Source organism: Nicotiana tabacum, chromosome 8 (genome assembly GCF_000715075.1).
Source record: "Nicotiana tabacum cultivar K326 chromosome 8, ASM71507v2, whole genome shotgun sequence".
In the NCBI taxonomy this organism is placed as follows: domain Eukaryota; kingdom Viridiplantae; phylum Streptophyta; class Magnoliopsida; order Solanales; family Solanaceae; genus Nicotiana; species Nicotiana tabacum.
The window spans coordinates 83,408,498-83,430,582 of record NC_134087.1 but is presented as its reverse complement, the minus strand read 5'-3'; the positions used below and the strand labels follow the sequence as shown (position 1 = coordinate 83,430,582).

The 22,085-nt window shown below is 37.8% G+C and overlaps 1 protein-coding gene and 1 pseudogene across 2 annotated transcripts; both read right to left on the bottom strand.

The window, feature by feature from the left end:
• Positions 1-7,750: 7,750 nt before the first annotated feature.
• LOC107815220 (ubiquitin-conjugating enzyme E2 variant 1C) lies at positions 7,751-13,832 on the bottom strand. Of its 2 annotated transcripts, none has more exons than XM_075219450.1 (4): positions 13,565-13,832; positions 10,404-10,543; positions 8,320-8,445; positions 7,751-8,091 (listed from the first exon to the last, which is right to left on the bottom strand). In XM_075219450.1, the coding sequence occupies exons 2-4, from the start codon at positions 10,464-10,466 to the stop codon at positions 7,951-7,953; spliced, it is 330 nt and encodes a 109-aa protein (XP_075075551.1). In that variant the 5' UTR covers positions 10,467-10,543; positions 13,565-13,832; the 3' UTR covers positions 7,751-7,950. The 2 variants fall into 2 exon arrangements, with proteins under 2 accessions (XP_075075551.1, XP_075075550.1); XM_075219449.1 differs by having other exon boundaries at positions 10,404-10,535; positions 13,565-13,704.
• A 532-nt stretch (positions 13,833-14,364) lies between these two features.
• On the bottom strand, positions 14,365-21,356 carry LOC142163190 (uncharacterized; annotated as a pseudogene).
• Between the last annotated feature and the right edge of the window lie 729 nt (positions 21,357-22,085).

Below are 22,085 nucleotides of genomic sequence, written 5' to 3'. Positions count from 1 at the left end.
GATTCCCTCCGTAATATCTGACCGGATATTTCGGTCTTCTATTGGTTAGGCTGACAATGTTTCCTCGAACTCGTTCGGGGTCAAGGTCGATTCCTGGATCACAGACTCAATGTTCTCGATGACAGACATACTGATCTCGGTTTCTGGCCTGGTGGGACTTGGGGTTGATCTTTAGTCCCTAATGTTTCGAGCCCGATCTACCATGTCGTAGACGAGACTGATTTCTACCATATACAGATAATCCTCTCGTTTTTCAGATAGTAGACGACGAAAAATGAAATGAGCTCCCGATTCTCACCTTGATACCTTGCGACAGAAACGACAAAATAAACGAAACGTCGCGTCAGTCGAGTCTTAATGGCATTAAATGATTGTCAATCGCCGGTCGGTCACTCTGGATGCGAAGCGTCGTTTGAAAACTATAAGTACCCCCTTCTTTATCCATTCAAACTTTACATCCAACCTCTCTACCCTTGTTCCTTAGAAATTTCTCTACTTTAGGGCACTTATACTCTGATTTCTTGAGATATTTTTGTGAGGACTTTTGCTCGTCTTCACCCCAAATCATCAAGCGTACTGCTCTAACTTCCTCTTCTTCTTTTCCCCTTCATTTAAAAAGAAATGGCGAAGACTTCAAAAATTGTTCCGCAAAAATAAACTCCATCTACATTGCGGCCGGCTGTCGAGGAGACTGTTCCACGTACTCCTGTTGAGGAACCAGCAGCGGAACCCCCTTTGAACATGTTCATCCCTAGTGGGTGCTCGGTAACCGCCGATTTTAAGATTGAAAAACCTTCCTCCGTATCGGATCGGTGTGAGAAGGTCTCGAGATACATATGCTCGATCACTAAAGAAATACTCCCCACGGTAAAAAAGGATTGCAACTGGGTTGACAAGCACGTGGTGGTTCCCGGGCCCGATGAAAATATCACCACCCTCTTTGGGGGATATTTAAGTGTACTTATCCCTTTACGCTAGGCCCATTGGACCCGGTTATCATTGACTTCTGCAAAAGGTATGAGGTGTGCCTTGGCTATATTCACCCTTCATTCTGGAGGATCATCATCCTTCTCCGATTTTTTGTGAGCAAGATCGATGGATGTTTGTTCCCCGTTGACCACCTCATGCGCTTATACAGTCTCCGACTCTTTTAGGGGGGAGGGGAGGGGGGACTAATTAAACTCGCGCGTTGAGCTAGTAAAGCCCATTTTCAAGTATCGATGAAGATCAGGATCGAGGATGGCTAGGCTGTTTTGTCCGGGTGAGGACCTCAGACCTGATCCCAGCTGAGCGCATGCCATTCCCCGAGAAGTGGAACGCAAAACGTAAGTAAAATTTCGTTTTTCAAAATTTCATTTACTCTTTTTTTTCCTTCCTTCTTATCGGTGCTTGGTGGTGGTGCATCTGTCGCTCGGGTCCCGAATGCAGTCCCTCGACTCAAGGAGTGGGTCGAGGGCATCATGTCACAAAAGCCATATTCTGAGCGCGCATGGTGCGAACTCTCGAAGGGCCGGTAGGAGGCCCGTTCTCATGGTGAGTTTTCTTTCCTGAGTAAGTAATACTTGGGTTTCTTTTTTGTGGCTGAGTTCTTACTTGTTTCGTTTCCCTTTGCAGATTTATCCAAGGACGTCACAATGAGGCCTCCATCCGGTGACGAGGATTGTCGCGTCGAGTCCCCTACTTCAAAACAAGGTGAGGAGAAAAAGAGGAAAAAGGTTTCGAGTTCTCCAAACTCGGAGGAGAAAAACCGGAGGAGAAGGCTGGTGCGCAAATCTAAAGAAAGCACCAGTGCCCGAGTGCTCTTATCGGACTCACTCTACCGACCGAGGGACGAGTTCGAAGAAGAAAAAGAAGAGTTTGATCTGGTGGCCCGAGATCCATCACAGTTGGAGGGGCAAGGGGCCTCCATTCCAGAGAGAGGCGAAACTAAAATGCCTCAACTTAGGGAGGACGATGAGGAGGCCTTGGCCGAGGCTTCCGAACTAGAGGGAGGCGAGGCTGTTTTTCCTCAAGTTAGGGAGGTTGACAAGGAGACTGTGTCCGGTGCTTCTCGGGCAGTGGGCAATGCCCCAAAGGACTGACTCGGTGTAATAGACCTCTCTAAGTCGCCTTCGTTCACTGAGTTTATGTTTAACGAGGCTCAGATGATGAAAGGACGCCCCAACTAGGGCCCCCAATGGGCGGCAGACCCCTTCCACAACTTTTCTGATGGAGTAGATTCTACCTCCATGGAGGACGTCACCGGGTTGGGTGACTTAGCCATGCCAAGGAAAAGTCCATCTTCGAGAAAAAGCGGGCCTTCCTCAAGTCCGAAACTAGTCAATCGGTTCCTAGCTCCGATTGCAAATCTTGACCAGAAGCGATCGATCATTATCTATTCTGGAGGATGCCCGAGTCCTCTCTGCCCCCGTAGAGGTGGCCAGTTATCTTCGGTGTCTGGTGATCGAGGAGGACCAAGCCAAGATGAACGAGGTGGATGCACCTGCCTGTTCAATGAAGCACAACATGCGTTAAACCGGATAACTTCAGATGCCTCTTGATGACTTCTAATCTGTACTTAGATTAATTTGTAGATAATCATAACTTTTTTTTGTGTGTTTGTAGGCCTCAGTGCTTCATCACGAGAATTTTCTCTGATATCGGGAAAAACTAAACCAGTATGAGGTCGAGATTCGAGGGCTCACTTAGAAGAGAGATGCTTACAAACTTCTCAGCGAGCAACGCGAGGGGGAGGTTAAGAGCCTCCAAGATGAGCTAGAGGTGGCTCAGATTGAGCACGCCGACATGGTGGAAAAGGTAAAAGTCTTTGAGGTTAGTGGCGATGAACTAGACTCGGTGACTAACGCTCCGAACCCGCAGGTCCAAAAGAATCTTGATCGGATCAACCAGCTTCGGGTAGAGATGGATGTGATAAAGGTCGAGGCCGAAGAATGGAAAACCAAAATGGATCGCTAGGCCTCGAAAAATGAAACGACCCTGGCGCAATTAGCTTCAGCTGAGTTCCAGCTTCGGGAGGCAAAGGAAAAGGCCGTGGTGCATGCCAAAAAGATTGAGGAACTCCAGTCTTAGCTGAGTTCGGCCGCCCCTGATCGAGAAACTCTGGTCAAGGAGCTTGAAACGGCCAAGTCGGTGGCCGTGGTGGTCAAAGCCGATACTGATGAGATGGTGGCCCAATATAAGGCCGGCATCGAGGTGGCCCAGGACCGAGCGAAGGACATAGTCGAGCACGCGAAGCGGCAATCTCGAAGGGAGGCCCTCGATGAGATTCATGCTCGGGCTTTCGACTTGTCGGCTGAAATCGAGAGTGCTAAGGGGCTCGAAGCCTAGGCCAAGAGGTTGGCTTATCTCAAGGATGATGAAGGCTCCGAGAGTTTGAGCGGATCCGAGGATGGAGGAGACCCCGAAGCTCCTGTCGACAAGGCGGGCTGCGATGAAGACCAGGCCGTTTAAATGCCTTGTACATTTTTTTTGTATCTTTGTACTTGTGTACTTTTTTTCTTTTCTGTTGAGGCCATTTGGCCTTTGTAAAATTTTGTATCGAGGCCGTTTAGCCCTCGTAAAAAATCTTTTGATATGTATATAAAGCTTTTTCCCTTAAGCAATTTCTGAGTTTTTCCTTTGCTTTATGATTTATATTTGCAAAGATTGAATGCCTTAGCATGAAATGGTTAGGTTATGCTGGGGGGTTCGAACGGGCCTTGCCTACAATATTGTTTTGTTTAAGGCATTGTGGGGATTCAGTATGATCGTATTTTTTCCCAAAGTACAAAGTACTTATAATTTTATAGTTTGCCGATGGTAGCCTTTAGAACCGGTTAAGAAATTTTGAAGGCCTTGTTTTTGTTACGGATTTCGAACGTTCCGAGCCGCTTTAATATGGCCATAGCCCATTTAGTTCGGGTGCTTCCGAGTGGAATTGTCACCCCGAGTTATCCGAACTTGCCTAATATATCAGTCCCTGAATGGGGATGGTCGTAGCCTTTAAAATTCGGGCATTCCCTAATAGGTCTTGTGCCCTTGAGCTCCGATAGCCCGGACCGTCCGAGTTTGTCTTCGGTTGGCAGTCCCCGAGTGAGAGTGATCGTTTGAACTCGGATTAAGATGGCCCTTGGACTCGATACCTTTAGGGGATCGGATGCAGGAAATTCCTTAAGAAATGCAAGAAATTTTTTTAAGGGACAAGATATTTATTCGCAAGGAAGAGACTTCTTTTTGTTCTTGTGCGTAATAGTTACACATGTGTACATGTTTTGTGGCAGGGTTCGAGCTGTCTATGCGGGCATGGTTCATCTGACCATTTGACCCTTATAATAAATCCTATCAATTGAGCCGAGACCATTCAATCACGAAGTGTCTTTCCTTGCTAAAGTCGATCCGAGGGTAATGCCCCCAGGTTGAACATAGAGAGAAGCCTCGGATACCGTTGATACGATCTTTGACACCGATTCATGACGGATATTCTATTCTAAGTTAGCACGATCCACTGTTGCCTCGTTAAAAATCTTGCCGGAAAATTCATTTGGGACAAAACCGGTTCAAACGAAAAAGAGTGCAACACATGCTTTCAAACCTAAAACTTTGTACCGCTCCTTGTTGATTACCTGCAAGTGTTAGTTCAAAATGTAAGTAAAAGAAACGAATGGGGTCGTACCTTAGCAGTAATATCGTTTCAAGTGACTTATATTCCAGTTGTTCATTAGGCTGGCCCAAAACAACGGATCGAGAGATATTACAACCGTTATATACCCTTAAAATCGGATAACAATTAAATTTGTAAGTGGTTTTAAGGATACGTGGATCAGCTTGACACAAAGTGATGAATTGAATTGCAATTGAAATGAACAATGATAAAGTAAATTCAAACCCTACGAATTGAACAGTTACAGTCTTGGGTGGTTAGCCACCCTCAAATTGAATGTACTTCGATTGGTATCAAGATACAACTGAAATAAGAACTTAAAGAGAAGAATAATGTATTGCTTTGGAATGCGAGTTACAATGTGTTTTACAAGTAATCAAACACCATTTACATAGTAAGGGAGTCCTACTTTAGGTACAATTCTATAAAAGGTAAAAATCTCTTGATTCGCTGATTTTCCGGTTCCTTATTGATATGTGCTGAGATTCCTGCCGTAATATCCGACCGGTCACGAATATTTTGGTCTTCTGTTGGTTACGTTGACAATGTTTCCTCGAGCTCGTTCGGGGTCAGAGTCGATTCTGGGATCACGGACTCAATGTTCTCAAGGACAGACATTCTGATCTTGGGTTCTGACCTGGTGGGACTTGGGGTCGATCTTCAGTCCCTCATGTTCCGAGCCCAATCTACCATGTCGTAGACGAGCCCGATTTCTATCATATACAAAAAGTATGGTTTTAGTGTTCTTGTTTGAGTGAGGCAACGAGGAAACTATTAGAATTGAGTCATCAAATGATTGAGAAATTAACAAAAAGAGTAGATTTAAAGAGTAGACTCATGAGACTACTATGAGCCCGTTTGGATTAGCTGTTTGTAAATAGCTGATAAGCTTGAAGTACTAAAACGTATTTTTAAGTGCTGAAATTGATTTTTAAATAAGCATTTACGTGTTTGGATAAACATACCGAAACTGTTAATAAGCAGTTGATGTGTTTGGTAGAAAAGTGCTGATAACTTGTTCTTTTATTAAAATGACTAAAATAACCTTAAAAACTTACAAAAAATTATAAATTAAAATGTTTCTTTATAAAGAAATAGATGAACAACGAATATGGAATGAAAAGAAAGTTAGAAAATCTATTTTGGGAAAATTATTTTGTAAATTAGAAAATATTATTAAGGATAAACTAGTAAAAACCTTAGAGGGTGTTTGGCTAAGCTTATAAGCTGGTCAAACTGGCTTATAAACACCTTTTGGCTTATCTACGCGTTTGGTAAATATCCAAAGTGCTTATAAGCCAAGTGGTTATAAGCTAAAATCAGTCATAAGTCATAAGTTGGTCACCCCCAACTTATGGCTTTTTAGCTTATAAGCACTTTATAAGCTTTTCCATAAGTCATAAGTTGGTCACCCCCAACTTATGGCTTTTTAGCTTATAAGCATTTTTAGTTTGCAAAGGCTTTTACTAGTTTATTCTTAATAATATTTTCTAATTTACAAATATTTTTCCCAAAATAAATTTTCTAACTTTCTTTGCATTCCATATTCATTGTTCATCTTTTTCTTTGCAAAGAAAGTTTTTAATTTATAATTTTTTGTAAAGTTTTTAAGGATATTTTAGTCATTTTAATAAAAGAACAACTTATCAATGTTTTTCTACCAAACACATCAGTTGCTTATTATTAGTTTCAGCATATCTATCCAAACATGTAAATGTTTGTTTAAAAAATCAGCTTTAGCACTTAAAAATGTTTTTCAGTACTTCAAGCTTATCAGCTATTTACAGTCAGCTAATCCAAACGGCCACATGAGAAGTATGTTTCTTTCTGCTCGAGACAAACTAATGAGAGCTTCTTCATTTTCCTTTTCTTCGAAAAATATAGGCTTTTGAAAAATATATCTACTTCCATCACATAATTTGATGCTAAACCAAAAATTTCAGTAGGATAAGGTAAAACTTCAGCGAAACAAAAAAAAAATAAAAAATAGTAATAATCAAATAATTTCGGACTTTAGAAATAAAGGGATTGCAGTTGCTAAAAATCTTATATGCAAATAGAAATCATTTAGAGCAACGTGATTTTTGAACCATTAATTTTTAATGCAAGAAGTATATTTTGATAAGCAGGATTAAAAGCCAAGAAACATTTTTGTAGTGATAAGATACCAAAGGAAAGAAAAAGAAAAACTCTAAAAAGAGTTGTGGATATTTCTTTCTCATTTCCACAGGCGTGGAGTTTTACGAATCTTTATACTCTATAATATCTACTGTATCAATTAAAATAGTAAGATAGTGGGCTTTAATCATTGATTTACTTTTTAATATCTTCTTGTTTAGAAAACGTGATAAAGGAGGGGACTCAGCATTTTGGTGCCGGTCAACGTTGATGTTGTTGCCTTCTCAGAAGACTCATTCTGTGGCCTCTGTAATTGGAATTTAGTACTCTAATATGTAGTACTACCAGATTATCCTCCTCATTAGACCCTACTTCTCTATGTTGACTTGACTCTAATTTTTAGACTGATTTCTGGTCAATCATGTCCACTCCTGAAGTGCAAAAACAGTGCTGTAATTTAACGTTATCTATGTTGGAATTTACCCTTGAGAAGTACTGGTTTGGTTACATTTTATTTTACCCACTTGAAGAACTTTTGTTTGTTAATTAAAATAAAAAAGTAAATGAACACCGTTGCCAGGGATCGAACCAAGCGTGACAGGCAGGAATACTCACCACTATACTACAACGACTTGGTCGTGAGTCTGGGACATTTGGATTCACTAAAGCAACAATAAGAAATAAACGTTTTATAGTGATGACGAGGAATAACCCCGATAACAGTTTGGCCATCATCATTGCTGGCAATTTGCAAAGTATTTGAATATTTGTGAATTATTAAAAAAAAACTTGTTTAAAAAGTATCATTTGGCAACTCTAAATACCCATTTTCATTTTCCACCTAATATTATCCAAGCGCCTAGTTGAAAGCATGGAGTAAGCACAATATCTTAGTTTAGCAGATCGGGGACTCCTCCCTCCAACTTTCTTAATGTAACAAATGATATGTAATTGAGTTATTAATTAGACTAGGAGCTTCAAATTTCGATACAGTTAACGAACAAAACAGGTGCTAATCAGTTCTTGGACATTAATCCATAGAACGTAGGCAAGGAATGTCAAACAAGAAAGTTGTCAAAGCAGTTGCATGATCCAATAAATTAATTCCTTGACATTTTGCACTTGGACACATAATTGCAAGGTATTGAGTCTATAAATTTCCATCTTACATACACTTCTTGTGGCTACTCCATTCAGAAAAAGGTACCTTCTCGGGGTTGAACAAGCTTTCGGTTGTGAGGTGCAACCATTTCTTTTCTCAACTTGGTCAGTATATCTTCCATGGTGTATTCTCTCTGGCAATTTTCCAGCATACGGAACTTCTTTGCTTCAACCTATCACCATAATGTTAAAGTGACTTTCTGCTGCTTCCAACAAAACCAGAAAATATGAAGTCGTGTATCGAAATATATAAATTGGGAGTCAAGTGATAACTACACAGCAAACCTTCCCCTCCAATAAGAGATACTAATCAATTTTAAGCTATTCAGAAATAGAGCTTACCAACCAATCCTGAAAGATAGAACCTAATGAACAAAATTGCAACAAAATAGGAACATTACCACTCCGCTCTCGGGGTTCACACAAGTCATGTTGATGCGTGAATGGAAACGAACACTTGGAGGTTTGTCTGGATAGTCTTTGTCACAGAATAACTTCAACTGATAAATACGTCCCTGATGTATGTCCTGACAATTGAGAAAACGGGGGGAAATGGTCAATTACAAGCATCGTGATGGACCAATGAAGTGTTTCTCTCAGCATGTTCTTTCGAGAATGTTCTTCGCTTCACGCGAAGTTGCAAGCATTTCCACCAAATGTACATAATATGAAGATAGACTTTGCATGCTGCTCCTAACAATCATAAATACAATAGTTGCATTCTGGAGAGGCTAAAGCAGTAACAAGATACTAATTTGCACAAAGTGGTTAACCGCTCTTTGATCATTCTTGATCAAAATTGTCATGCTAATTTACGTCCAAGACAAATCAGAAGGATTTTATTTTTGCACATAAATATATTATTAGGTGGAAGAAAATCAATTATATATGTAAAGTACTCAAAACAGAGAACTTATGGAAAGAAAGCCATGTACTTTTCCTAACCTAGCACGCATATCCTTGCGCAGTTCAGCCACAACCTTCCTTAGGCATTGTCGATTAGTATTACTGCCAAAGTACTAAACTAACTAGTATTTTTTTGTAAAATAGACCACAAAAGAATCATCACACACCACTGAACTTGACAAAAATTCGTTGACCTGGTCTCTTACTTGAACAATGCGTGAAAGGCCTTGTAATTCTTTTTGTTCCCCCAATTGCAGGTAGGGGTGTTCACGGTTTGACGGAAAATCGATCCAAACCGAAAATCGAACCAAATCGATTAAGTAAACCAATAATTTTCTTGATTTGGATTGATTTTGGTTTTAAATTTTAAAAACCGATAATATTTGGTTTGGTTTTGGTTCTATTTTAAAAAACCGAAAAATAAACCGAACCAAACTGACTAATTATATACAAAATTTAATAATTATTTATATACAATATAATATCTTTTTGTAAATAATTTTAAATATTTTATGCATTTTAATTGTTATTTTGAATTTTGGTTTATCCTTTTATATCTTAAAAGATTGCCTAAGCCCAAAACAACAGGACTCGACCAATTTTCTTTTCATTAAGAGACTCCAATTCTCTAACCCTCCACACATACTTTTGCCTAATAGAATAGTTAAAAAAAAATCACCACAAGAGTAAAGAAAGCAAATTCAAATTGCAAGACAACAATGGCTAAAGCTTGAGAAAGCAAACTTTTAGTTTGTTTTTTGTTCATTCTTTTCATATAAAGAGGTAAATAAACTTTCAGTTCTGAAAGAAATATATAAAAAAGTATAAATTAGCAAATTATTTTCAGATTGTTGTCTAGCGTTGTTTTACTATTATCGACTTATCATTAGCTTACTAAGAACCGAAAAATAGAACCAAACCGAACCAAACCAACAACAATCAAACCGATGGTTTGTATTTAATTTGGTTTGGTTTTGGTTTTAAAATTTTAAAAACCGATTAAATTGGTTTGGTTTTGGTTTTAATCAAAAACCGACCAAACCGAACCGTGAACACCCCTAATTGCAAGAAGTAAATAGAGGAATTTTAGATATATCTATAATCTGTTATTGACCTTTTCTCACATGGAGTCCCAAATTCGCAGATATCTATAATAAATCTTTAACATCCAAAAGAAGCTTTAGTTCACCAGTTACAGTCTCAAGATAAACAATTTCACTTGTTCTAAGATACACAATTTGACTTGTTCTAAAGTACCACAAAATAAGAAACATATATTGCCTTAAGGCAGAAGATGTACAATGTTCAATACTCTACTTGGTCAACAAGTCAATCTTTCCACCAACTTAATTCAATTGAATTTGGAGAAATATTAGCCAATTGTCCATACATGAACTTCTTATAATGAAAAATATCCTTTAAAGCAGTTAAAAAAGTTTCACATTCTGAAATGAATTAACAACCCAAAACTTCTACAGCTTAAGAGAAAACAATAAAACAGAGATCACTGATGAAAACTTTTAGCATCCGGAGAAGCTACTAGGATAGACAGGAAAACACAGTTTTGAGAAGAGCTTACATTGTGAGGACCAATTATTGTTCCAGTCCAAGAACGCATAAAAACATCATCTGCATCATCCATCCCGTAGCTAACAGAACCATCTCCAATACCTTTTTCCCCACGTTCAAGTTCCTCGAGCAACCTAAAGTTCTGTGGGACTGACAAAAAGAAAACATTACTATGCATGATTCATTATCCAGATTTTCATAAATGGAAATGAAGTACAGAGAAATTTCAAATGTCAAGTGAATTTATAGGGTGACAAGTAAGATACGAGTAAGTTCAAAATCCGTCACAGATAAATCCATAAAGAGAAGGGGAGGGTTGGGGATGGGGGATGGGGGATGGGGGAGTGATTATGAACAGAGCAGTAAAGTCGCAAAATGAGCAACACATTCATGTTGGTGACAGTCATCCAAGTGAATTGCTGAAACATGGGATAACAATCTAAACTAAATCCATTACAGGCTAGGAAATGTCCAGGACGTACGTGGAAAATCAAATTATGCACGATAACTTCATAAACTTAAGTTATATACGTCAATGTCATTTCATTGAAAAACAAGGATGGTATGAAAAGTAAATGTACAATGTAAGCAACTGCGCTATTCTTGATATCATAAAAAGCTTAACCAACTATCTGTGTAAGACGTTTGCTTTCTGTAGTCATAAGTATAACCGAAACCAAAGAGAGACTCTTCGTATTTCTTACACTCTTTTCTACCCCTTGAAACATCTTCCTACTTCTACATTCCAAATTGTCCAAAAAAGGCAAACCGGCTAACTTTTCATGCTGCTTTCATCTCAATCTCTAACTTCTTTAACCTCCAACTAGCCATAGCCTCTAGCATTATCTTCAGAGGTAGCCATCTCTTATCAGATAAAGAGAACACCACTGCCCAAAGCTGGTTTTGCATACGCAAGAAGAAAAATATGTGGGAAGATCTAGAAGTAACCCACCTGCTGCTCCCGACGACAAAGCCAATGAACCTCGTGAAGTCATCTTCTATTCTCATAATCACTTTTGATAAGCTACTCCATGAGGGTGTATTACTTCATCTCAACCATCAATTATTAAACATCCCTTATTTAGGCCGATCACATTTTTTGTTTGAACCATTCCATCTAATCCAAAGCCAATACTCAAGAAAGCCATATTGAAGACCTCCGGTCTCCTTATTCATCCTCTCTCCCTTATAGGGTCATTATTTTTCCATTCCACCAGATAGTATTTCTTCTTTCTACCCACAAAAGTTCCAACTTATTTCGCTATAGCCGTAAGGATAAAATTCAATAACAAAGTATGTGGATATGCTAGACAGTGCAAATTTCGACAATGTTAAGTTTCCAATTTTTAATAATACTATCTCTCAGAGGCGGACCTATGTGGTGAGGTGAGGGGTCAAGTGACCTCGTTAGTCTCGGCAAAAACTCTGTATATACATATTATATATATATATGGGACCCCTTAAATATTTTAAGTGTTCCCCAGAAATAAAGAGGCGGATGGGTGAAGTGGTTGATTTGTGGCCTTAAATTCCCAACTTTGCTGGGGACGTATGTTCGAAACCCCCTTTGGCCCTTTAGCCTTTTTTTGTTCCCTCCTTTCTTTTTATTCTTTGAGTACAATATAATTTATATTTAATAGCAAATTATTTTTTTTTACTTTTATCTTCTTCTTTTTTTATTTCATTTATAGTTTAGTACTAATAAACAACAGTCAACTTAATTAATTTTATTCATTCTCTTCCCATAGCACCCATTTTGTGAAGAAATCTCTGTTTCTCTTTTTTATATATATATATATATATATATATATATATATATATTCGATGTTTTTTTTTCTTCTTTAGAATTTTATCGCTGGTGATTAGCATACAGTGGTGCCCCCATCGCGCTCAAATCCTGGGTCCGCCTCTGCTATCTCTTCCAGAAACAGCCTCTTGCAGAAATGCAGGGTAAGACTGCGTACAATAGACCCCTGTGGTCCGGCGGCCCTTCCCTGGACCCTGCGCACAACGGAAGCTTAGTGCATTGGGCTGCCCTTTTTTATCTCTTCAACCCACTCAATCTCCGATCCAAATATTCAGTCACTGACTGTTACAGAGTCCATCTAAGTAGTGGTCCAATTTATTTAAGACTTAGTCATAACGGTGAAATTTCCTCCAAGTTGCTACTCCAAATGAACCTCAGAAATGTAACCACTTTAAAGTTGCAAATCCACACTAAATTATGACTGTCCTGCATATCCCTAACTGGTAGTATTAGTTAAGACTTAGCCATGTTGATGCGTGATCTTGATATTTTCAGACCATAATAGTGTCCTGAACAATATGAAGCTGTCTAGGACAAGACCCACAAAAAATCAAAGTATCATCTGCTAAAAGCAATTGAAATATAGCCCTGCATTCACCTGAATCATCCCCACATTGAAGCCCCAAATTAAACCCCCAGTCACTATTTTGTCCATCAATTTACATACATTTTTCAGCTCAAAACAATACACATGCAGAGAGAGTATCACAACAAAGCAAGGTCAGAATAGAGAAGATAACAAGGGGGATAATTTTGGGAAAGAACTTCCTAAAACTGGCGGATTTCAGTATCAAACACAACACTTAATATTAATAGGACAGTTTGGACTCTGCAGTGCAATGCCCATACAAGTAAAGAAATGAGACTGGAGACAAGTAAACTGAAAAATTGCCAATTTGATCCAGGTTATCACATAAAACTGTTAGGACTACAAAGACAGGAAGAACAGTAAAATTCCTGCAGCAGCACACACCATACATCCATAAACACTCAAAAGATAAAGTAAACCATAAAAGCATATCAAAGAATAACCGACAGAAACTACTCCTCGATTCGAAGCTAGTTGGTGTGACAATATGAATACTCTATATCCATTCCCACTATTTGGACGCATTTCACTCCAAAGCACATAAGAAAATATTTAAATAACTTTTTTTTTTTTAAAAAAGGAAAAGGAATTAGCTGAAAGCACATTCAAATTAAACACTTGGAACACAACCCTAAAGCCATGGTGTAGCTAGAACCTACTTCACTTTCCAACAATAAGCAAAATTAACTACAATCATAAAGTCCCAACATGGAATTGCACATACCCAATAAGATTAAATAATAATAAAAAACAAAACTTTCAAGCGAGAACTTACCAACTACGCTAGATCCTCCTGAACCAAGAGTCAGTCGTGGTCTTCCAAACTTTACCGAGAGCTTTTTTGATATATAACTTACAGCCTTAAAGATCAGAGCTTTATTTTCTTGAAGATACGCAAACTTCAGCTTACTAAAAAGAAGAAGAAAAAGCGAAAGCAAAAGGGGTAGGGGAAGCAGGCCACAGCAATTTAAGCCTAGGAATATGAATACTGATACCTTCCCAAGGAGAAGATCTTTTCCTTTTGCTAATAATAATAAATAATAAAAAAAAAAAGATGAAATTGCGTTGAAGTAGCAAAAGGAAAAAATAATACGGGAGATATTTTTTCAAGTGGGGGTATTCGGTTAAATAGTCCATTAGGGAAAAGGCTGAATACAACTTTTATAAACCTAAAGCCATCTCCAAGCCACCTTCATTTTTAGGTCATCTCCGATGAGTCACTCCAAAATAGAATAAACTAACTCCAACCATTACTCCAAAAAAAATATTCATTTTTATATTCTTCTCTCTCTTATATATTATATTATTATCTTTTATTTAAATTTTATTTTTTATTTTCATTAAACAAATATTATCTTTTTTTCTTTTTTACATATTCATCACATATAATTCATATTTCTTTCTTATATACATTTAATATAAAATTATTTTATACCATAAATCTTTAAATAATATAATTTGTAAGCAAATATTATAGATTATACATATTAATGGATAATTCAAATAAAAGTGAAATCATTGAGATACAAGATACTTCAATACATATTACATGTAGTTTAAAATTTAGTTTAAATACTACTTAAATATTAAACTTCCATCTCTACTATGCTCCCATAAATGATCTATTAATGCATTACGAAGTGCAAAATGAATATCTTTGTCCTTAATTTTTTTTTGTCGACCTAAAAATTATTCAAATCGGTGATTTTCATCTACTATCATTTCTAGTGTTGGAGTTGGACCTTCCCAAGAGTCTTGAATTGGTACATTAAGATCACGCCCATCCTCGATTATCATGTTGTGCAGTATAATACATGTAGTTATAATATCATGTAGCACTTCTTTTCTCCAAAAACGTGACGGTCCTGCAATACTTGCAAAATAAGCTTGCAAAACTCCGAATGCATGTTCAACATCTTTTCGACATGATTCTTGTTTCATCGCGAAATATTTCTTCTTTGGCGAACGTGGCGTTTGCAAAAGGATAGACTATTTTGGATATATATAACGTCAGCTAAATAATAACCCACATCATATTCTTTTCCTTGAATAACATAATGGGCAGGAGGAGCAATACCTTTAGCAAGATTGGAAAACAGATGTGATGACTCTAAAATATTAATATTATTATTGGTGTCGGGCATACCAAAATATGCATGTCATATCCAAAGGTCATAATCAACTATAGCTTCAAGAATAATTGTTGGGGATCCGCTACGACCTGCATATTGTCCAACCCATGCTGTTGGACAATTTTTCCATTTCCACTGCATGCAGTCTAGACTGCCTAGCATTCCTGGAAAACCACGTTGTCCACCGATGTGCAGAAGCCTTGCAACATCGTCAGCTGTTAGTAATCTCAAATACTGCTCGCCAAAAACCTCTACGATAGCTCGACAAAATCTCTTCAGACTTTCAATTGTAGCCGATTGTAATTTTCACATATTCGTTAGTGGCATCTGTTGGCAAACCGTATACCAATATTCTAAACACGGCTGTGATTATTTGTAGAGTAGATAATCCAAATCTACCTATAGCATCAACGTGTTGTTCAAAGTACATATCATGACCTTTGATTGCATCAACAATTTGAAGGAATAAATTCTGGGACATCCGATATCTACGATGAAACATAACCTCATTAAAGCGTGGATTATCTGAAAAATAAACGAGAAATCCATTATTATCAGCACCTTCATGTGATGACCCGAAAGGTCATCACTTGTTTTAAAATGAATTCTGCGTTTCGAGGCCTTAAAAACCTCTTTCGGCATTACCTCGATTTGCATGCGTAGTTCGGGCGCGTACCCGGAAAGCCATTATGTGAAAATCTGTGAAAAATGATAAATTTTGACTATAAAATGGATTTAAGTTGACTTCGATCAATATTTTGGGTAAACGGACCCGGACCCGTGATTTGATGGTCCCAGAGGGTCCGTAGGAAAATATGACACTTGGGTGTATGCCCGGAATCGAATTCAAAGGTTCCAAGTCCGAGAAATAAATTTTTTAAAGAATTTTGGGAATGAAATGTGTTTAAAACTCGATTGTATCGAGCCCATATTTTGGTTCCGGAGCCCGTTACAGGTCTTATATGTGATTTAAGATAATTCTGTGAAAATTGGTAAGAAACGGAAGTCGTTTGAGGTAATTCGGACCCGTAGTTGTGAAATATTCATACTTTGAAAGTTTTGAGATTTTCTTAGATTTCTATGCTAAATTCATTGTTTAAGAGGTTATTTTGGCAATTTGATTGCACGGATAAGTTCATATGATGTTTTTGAGTTAGTATGCATGTTTGGTTTGGAGCCCCAAGGGCTCGGGTGAGTTTCGAAAAGTTTTGAACTTGGAAAAAGTTGCAGGTTTTTGCTGCTCTCAGTGCACAGAGGTTTTGTGCTTCGCGTTCGCGTGGTCCCACTCGCGAATGCGTAAGGCAAATTCCTCAAGTGTCAATTTTTTCTTCGCGAACGTGGAGCTTGGGATGCGAACGCGAGGCTGTAGGGGGAGTACCCTTCGCGAACGCGTAGGCTAATGGTCTGGGCAGGGGGAAGGGAATCTTGTGCTATGCGAACGCGGCCACTGGCTCGCGAACGCGAAGGCTCTAGGAGCTGAAGCTCCGTGAACGCGAGCCGATGAACGTGATGCAAAGGTTACCTAAGCCTGACCCATCGCGAACGCGACAGGCCTATCGCGAACGCGATGAAGGCATGTCGAGTGATTCTAAAACAGAAGCCAAAACGAGACTTAACCAAAATTTCATAACTTCTTCTTCCAAACTCCAAATTGGGCGATTTTTGAACGAGAACTTCATCACAAATTCATAGGTATGTAATCTTATACTCATTTTCTTCAATTTCCATTAACACCCATTAGATTTCTAGGCCTAAATCATGTTCTTAAGGGTAGAAAATTAGAGATTTGGGTAGAGTTGAGGCTTTTTGCATAATTGGGATTTAGACCTCGTTTTGGGGTCGAATTTTGGAATTAAATACATATTCGGTATCGTGGGTGAATGGGTGATCAGGTTTTGGTCTGAACCTCGTGTTTTGACTAAGCGGGGCCGGGGTCAATTTTTGACTTTTTGGGAAGAATGATGGAAAATCTATAATTAAGCATTGGAATTGGATTGTTTAGCGTTTATTGATGTTGTTAAATCAATTTGGACAAGATACGAGTTGTTTGGAGCCAAATTCAAAAGGAAAAGCGGTGTTTGAGGCTTGAGTTGGCCGTGGAAGTTCGAGATAAGTGTTTGGTCTAACCTTAGCTTGAGGGATTATGAGTTGAGCCCTATTGGCTACATGTTACTTGTTGAGTACGACGTATAGTCATGGTGACGAGTATCTATACGTTGGTGTCAAGCATGACCGTGAGTCTTAAGTTGAAATTGTTGTGTTCTGAATAAATACTACGAATGCCTAAGTTGTTGATTCTTTGAGTTGAACAAAGATTATGATTATCCTCGTGGAAATTACTTATGATTGAGTATTGGTGCTAGTTGAGGTAGTTAGATATTGGAACAAGTTTGGTTATAGCTGATTTTCCTTTGTCGGGACGTATTTACTTATACCGTCGATTCCCTTGCCGGGATAGTGTTATTTCTTTATTGATCCCTTGTCGGGATTCTTGTTGTGATTGGTGTTGAACTGTATATTTGGATCGGGTTGCGCGCCGCAACAATATTATATTTGGATCGGGTTGCGCGCCGCAACAATATTATATTTGGATCGGGTTGCATGCCGCAACAATATTATATTTGGATCGGGTTGCACGCCGCAACAATATTATATTTGGATCGGGTTGCACGCCGCAACAATAATATAATTGGATTGGGTTGCACGCCGCAACATTGATAAATGATATGGATTGGGTTGCATGCCGCAACAGAGTTATTATGTTTTGGGATCGGGTTGCGCGCCGCAACAATTGATAATAAGAAGTGTTCATAGATTGGTTACGAGTTCCTTATTATTTTGCGGTAAATCCTAAATTGTTTCTTATGATTTTCTCTTAATTTATTGTTGGTACTAATATTCCCCCGTAGCATGTACCCCCTCCCATCTTTACTTGTTTATTCCTGTTTTATTTTCCGCTGCATATTATATAACTGCACAGGTTTATTTGGTAGTCTGGTCCTAGCCTCGTCACTACTTCGCCGAGGTTAGGCCAGGCACTTACCAGCATATGGGGTCGGTTGTGCTGATACTACACTCTGCACTATGTGTAGATCCCGGAGCGACAGCTTTTGGACCATAGCATTAGGTGGTTGCCTTCAGTCCAGCTAGAGATCTCGAGGTAGTCCTGCAGGCGTCCGCATGCCCGACGTTCTCTTCTATCTTTATATGTATTCTGTTTTCATTTGCTTCCAAGACAGATTGTACTTTCTTTTTAGACATTTGTATGTAGTATTCGTAGACAGTCCGTGATATTGTGACACTGGATTTTGGGTAGAGTCGTATGTTGGTATTGCCGTACTGGTTTTGGCTAAGTTATTAGATTAAGTCTTCCGCATATATTTATTTATCGTTGATATTTCATTGTTAATCGCATGTTGATTTAAATTGTTAAAAAGGCTAAATAAAAGAGTTAGGGATTCTATATTACGCAGCTTGCCTAGCTTCCACGAGTAGGCACTATCACGACTCCCGAGAGTGGAAAATCCGGGTCATGACACTTCACGATCTCGATTGATTATCAAATGACCTGGAACGGAGCCAACTCTAATAGGATGATTATTTCGATTTTCTTGCAAACACTACAATACATAATTGTTCATGTGAGTTGTTTGCATGCACAATTGCGTCTCAACTTCATCATCGAAAACTAAAGATGATGATGCTAATGATGATGAAGAGGAATTTGAATCATTATTATTAGATGAACCTCCCATATAGAAATTCATTTTCAGAAAACAAATAGGAATATTTAATTTGATTTTGAAATGAATTGAAAATCCAATATTATTTTCCTAAATGATGTTCATTTTTATAGAATGAATTTTTTTTAAAAGATAAAATAGGAATAAGGATAAAATGCATCGGATGGTTGAGATTAAGATGAAATCCATTCGACAGTTGAGATCAAGATAAAGTCTACCATATTCTTATCTACTAAATTATTGTATCAACTAGTTGTCTACACATTCAATAATGTGTAGAGATTTTTTAAAAAGATAAAATAGGATTAAGGATAAAATCATTAGACAGATGAGATTAGGATGAAATCCATTCGACGGTTGAGATCAAGATAAAATCTATCATATTCTTATCTACTAAATTATTGTATCTACTAGTTGTCTACACATTCAATAATGTGTAAAGATTATTTTTTAAAGATAAAATAGGAATAAGGATAAAATCTATCATACGGTTGAGATTAGGATGAAATCCATTCGACGATTGAGATCAAGATAAAACCTATACTACTTTTATCTACTAAATTATTGTGTCTACTAGTTTTCCACACACTGAATAATGTGTAGAATTTTTAATAAAAAGGATAAAATAGAAATAAGAATAAAATCCGCCGGACAGTTGAGATTAGGATGAAATCCATTCGACGGTTGAGATCAAGATAAAATCTATCATATTCTTATCTACTAAATTATTGTATCTACTAGTTGTCTACACATTCAATAATGTGTAGAGATTTAGTTTTTAAAGATAAAATAGGAATAAAAATAAAATCCATCGGACGGTTGAGATTAGGATGAAATCTATTCGATGGTTGAGATCAAGATAAAATCTATCCTATTCTTATATGCTAAATTATTGTGTCTACTAGTTGTCTACACTTTAAATAATGTGTAGAGATTTTAAAAAAAAGATAAAATAGGAATATCGATAAATCCATCGGATGGTTGAGATTAGGATAAAATCTATTCGATGGTTGAGATCAAGACAAAATCTATCTTATTCTTATCTACTAAATTATTGTGTCTGCTTTATTTCTATATATTAAAGTGCCAACATACCCTTCCATAACTGCAATTGGCTTTTATTTTTCTTTATATAATCCATTTTTTCTCTAAAATCATTTGAAAAAATGTCCTCTCGATCTGCAAGATACTCCACAAATGACGATGTCTATTGTGCCAAATTTATTTAGATATTTCTCAAGATCCAATAAAGGGAGTCAATCAATCTAGAGATCATTTTTGGGGTTGAGTTATAGATGAATACAATAATGCAAAGTTAGAGAGTTGGGAGATTCACACCAAAATTGTTGCAATGTCGAATTCAGACGATTGAGAAGGTCGTAAGAAAATTAAATGGATGTGTACGCCAAGTATAAAATTTGCATCCTAGTGGTTCTTCAGATCAAGATATTGTGAGTATTTAGTTTGTAGTTACTTACAATTTATTTGTACATATTTACTTAATATTTTCCTTAATTTTTTTAATATTTCATATTACACAAGCAAAAGATTTACTTATGCAAGATCCGAACTTCAATTTTTTTTTAAATTTGATCATATGTGGGCTATAATGAAGGATTTTGAGAAGTTCAACGACGGCGATGCTGGAAGAAAAAAAGCAAGAAAGCAAGGCTATACTGATATATCATCGGAGTCTGAGACTCCTACCCCTGATTCACCCTTGTGTCACGACCCAAATTCCCTCCGTTGGGTGTCGTGATGGCACCTATAAGCCTAAAGCTCTAATACCAACTTGTCATGACCCAAATTGCCTCCATTGGGTGTCGTGATGGCACCTATTCTTAGGGACTAGGTCAACCTAACATTAACGAAAATAGCAACAATATTTAACCAACATCTGACAATTTCAAAATAGAAAAATCTTTATAAATTTACAAAGTCCAAAACCGGTAGTACAAGTCATAAGCTCTACTGAGTTACAAGGAGGTCTGCAAATAAAACTGTTTTGAAATAAGGACAAACAATATAAACACAGTATTAGAAGGTGACTCCGAAGCCCGCGAACGCAACAGTAGGTTTATCTTGAGTTTCCACAACAAAATTCGTACAGCTAGCTAACGATCGACTGACTCCAAAATACCTGGATCCGCACAAAAAATATGTAGAAGCGTAGTATGAGTACACTACAGCGGTACCCAACAAACATCAAGACTAACCTCAATGGAGTAGCGATAAAGAACAATCAAGATACCTACTGGACTAAATAACTTGAGCAAGTATAAGTGGATAACTAACAGAGTACAACAAAACTATGCAGAATGACAATAATAATACAATGCTTACCATAGGAAATATAAACTACTATTAACAGCGGAATACCACAAGTAATAACACAGAAGAGTAAGCTGAACATAGTTTAAATCTAGTGAAAACAATTAAAGGAATGACAGGTAGCAACTAGATGAGAATAACCACTTTCACACCAGATTTTATCCAATAATCTCCACGAGGTACAGAACCTCAAAATATTCATAATTCACGGGTCCCAATTTGTGAACCCTAAACATTTGGCATCTTGTGCCCTCATTACAGCTAATAACTTCATAGACGACACACGCGCCAATAGAACCCTTCTAAGGTAGAGGCAAATAGATGAGGGTGTATAAAAATGATCAATAACATCAGGATCCATTTCTTGAATCGTTAGGGGTGATTAACTACATGTATACTTGTGCCAGTGTTCTATCACAGTTCCAGTCAACAAGTAAGAGTAGCGACAATGAATGACACATAAGAAACGATCACCACGAAATGAACACGGTATAACTCACACAGAGTAGGCACACCACTACACAAATACAACAATAACAATGCCCCCAGGCCATCACAATCAATCCCCAACATAGCCCACCTTGTCTCGCCACGTGCGTAATAATAAAGTAAATGCCCATCGTGTCTTGCCATATGTGCATAATAATGTTCCCACCTTGTCTCACCACATGCGCAACCCACATATATAGCCCACCTTATCACGCCAGATGTGCAAATATCAATAGCAACAATAGCACGGCAGAAACCTCGTGCAACACAATAACATCCGCACGACAGAAACCTTGTGCATCACAATAACAACCGCACGGCAGAAACTTCGTGCATCACAATAACAACCGCATGCATCACAACAACAAGTACAACAACAACAATGACAATAACACAAGAGTATGACAAATAAATCAACTAAAAAATTCCAGAACTCAAAGAAAGAGAAGAAACGAACTCACAAGAAAAGGCACACAAAATAACGATACCACCTAGAAATAACTCAACAAGGAAGAGATACTGTATAGCAATGACCTCCACGTAAGTGCAATTCAACAACAAGGGAGTTATCACGAGTCGATAATTCCAAATAAGGATAAAG